Below are 1,005 nucleotides of genomic sequence, written 5' to 3' on the forward strand. Positions count from 1 at the left end.
GATGTCTACAAAATGCATGGAACGTTTAAAAATTCCTGATAGCCTATAAATACTGAGGATCCAATCAAAAAGCATCACGAAGCTTAGGTAAAGTCTACTGCTCTGCTTTTTATAGACCGAAYCAAATGCTGTCCGCTTCACACCTCCAGTTTATATAAACCCAGCCTGCTTGTTGTTCCAACAAGCCTTCCCTGCAACAAGCTCGATAACAGGATGGCTTTTACACAGAATAAAAAAGGTCCTAAGATCTTGAATCTTGTCGCACCGTTCAACTGGATCTGCGCTGGCCTAGGTGCTGCGAGTATCATTTTTGTTAGTCTCGTCGGCGAAAAGGCAGACCAAGACGAGAAACTCTTATTTGTCGCAGGAGTTACCTTTCTTGCAGGTACAATCGTACTCTCAGCGGTTTTACCGGTACTTTTCACACTATTGAACTTCACATATCCACGCAACATATATGAATACGATGAGCATGGCACCAAGCTGTCCGAAAAGTTTCCGAATCTCCTCTGGACACTACCGGTTATGATGACCTTATATGTCCTACAATTCCTCGCCGGTATAATTCTTTGGTTCAAATCAAAGTATCAGGACTGGTCTATCGTCGTTATCGTTGTAGAGCTGTTCGCCATGTTAGGGCTTATGATGGTGGTCGCAATAAAAGCATGGAGGAGCACCATGTAGTCCTATGCCTCGGACTTACAATCACAGAGATTAGAATAGATGGCTTCAATCTAGAAGCACAGAACTGCAAGAAGATGGAGGTTTACCACCATGGCATCTAGATAGTGCTGGGGAAAGTGATAAGTATCACATGGGCTTGTGCTTTCTACGATTTTATTGAAAGACTAATGAGTACAAATATATGCACCTGTATTAGATAGATAATTGAACTGACTTTTGGACTCGGAATACATAAAATGCGACTGCAACGCTTTTACTCTTGTCTGTTTATGTCACGGACCGTAACGACCTCACTTTACACTAGAACCATAGGCTTACTGG

At 42.4% G+C, this 1,005-nt stretch overlaps 1 protein-coding gene across 1 annotated transcript; it reads left to right on the top strand.

The window, feature by feature from the left end:
* Positions 1-213: 213 nt before the first annotated feature.
* FMAN_14301 (uncharacterized protein) lies at positions 214-684 on the top strand (the record flags this gene model as incomplete). Its single annotated transcript, XM_041826345.1, has 1 exon — positions 214-684. The coding sequence occupies one exon, from the start codon at positions 214-216 to the stop codon at positions 682-684; it is 471 nt and encodes a 156-aa protein (XP_041691633.1).
* Positions 685-1,005: the final 321 nt, after the last annotated feature.

The sequence above is a fragment of the Fusarium mangiferae genome, assembly GCF_900044065.1.
Source record: "Fusarium mangiferae strain MRC7560 genome assembly, contig: FMAN_scaffold053, whole genome shotgun sequence".
Lineage (NCBI taxonomy): Eukaryota > Fungi > Ascomycota > Sordariomycetes > Hypocreales > Nectriaceae > Fusarium > Fusarium mangiferae.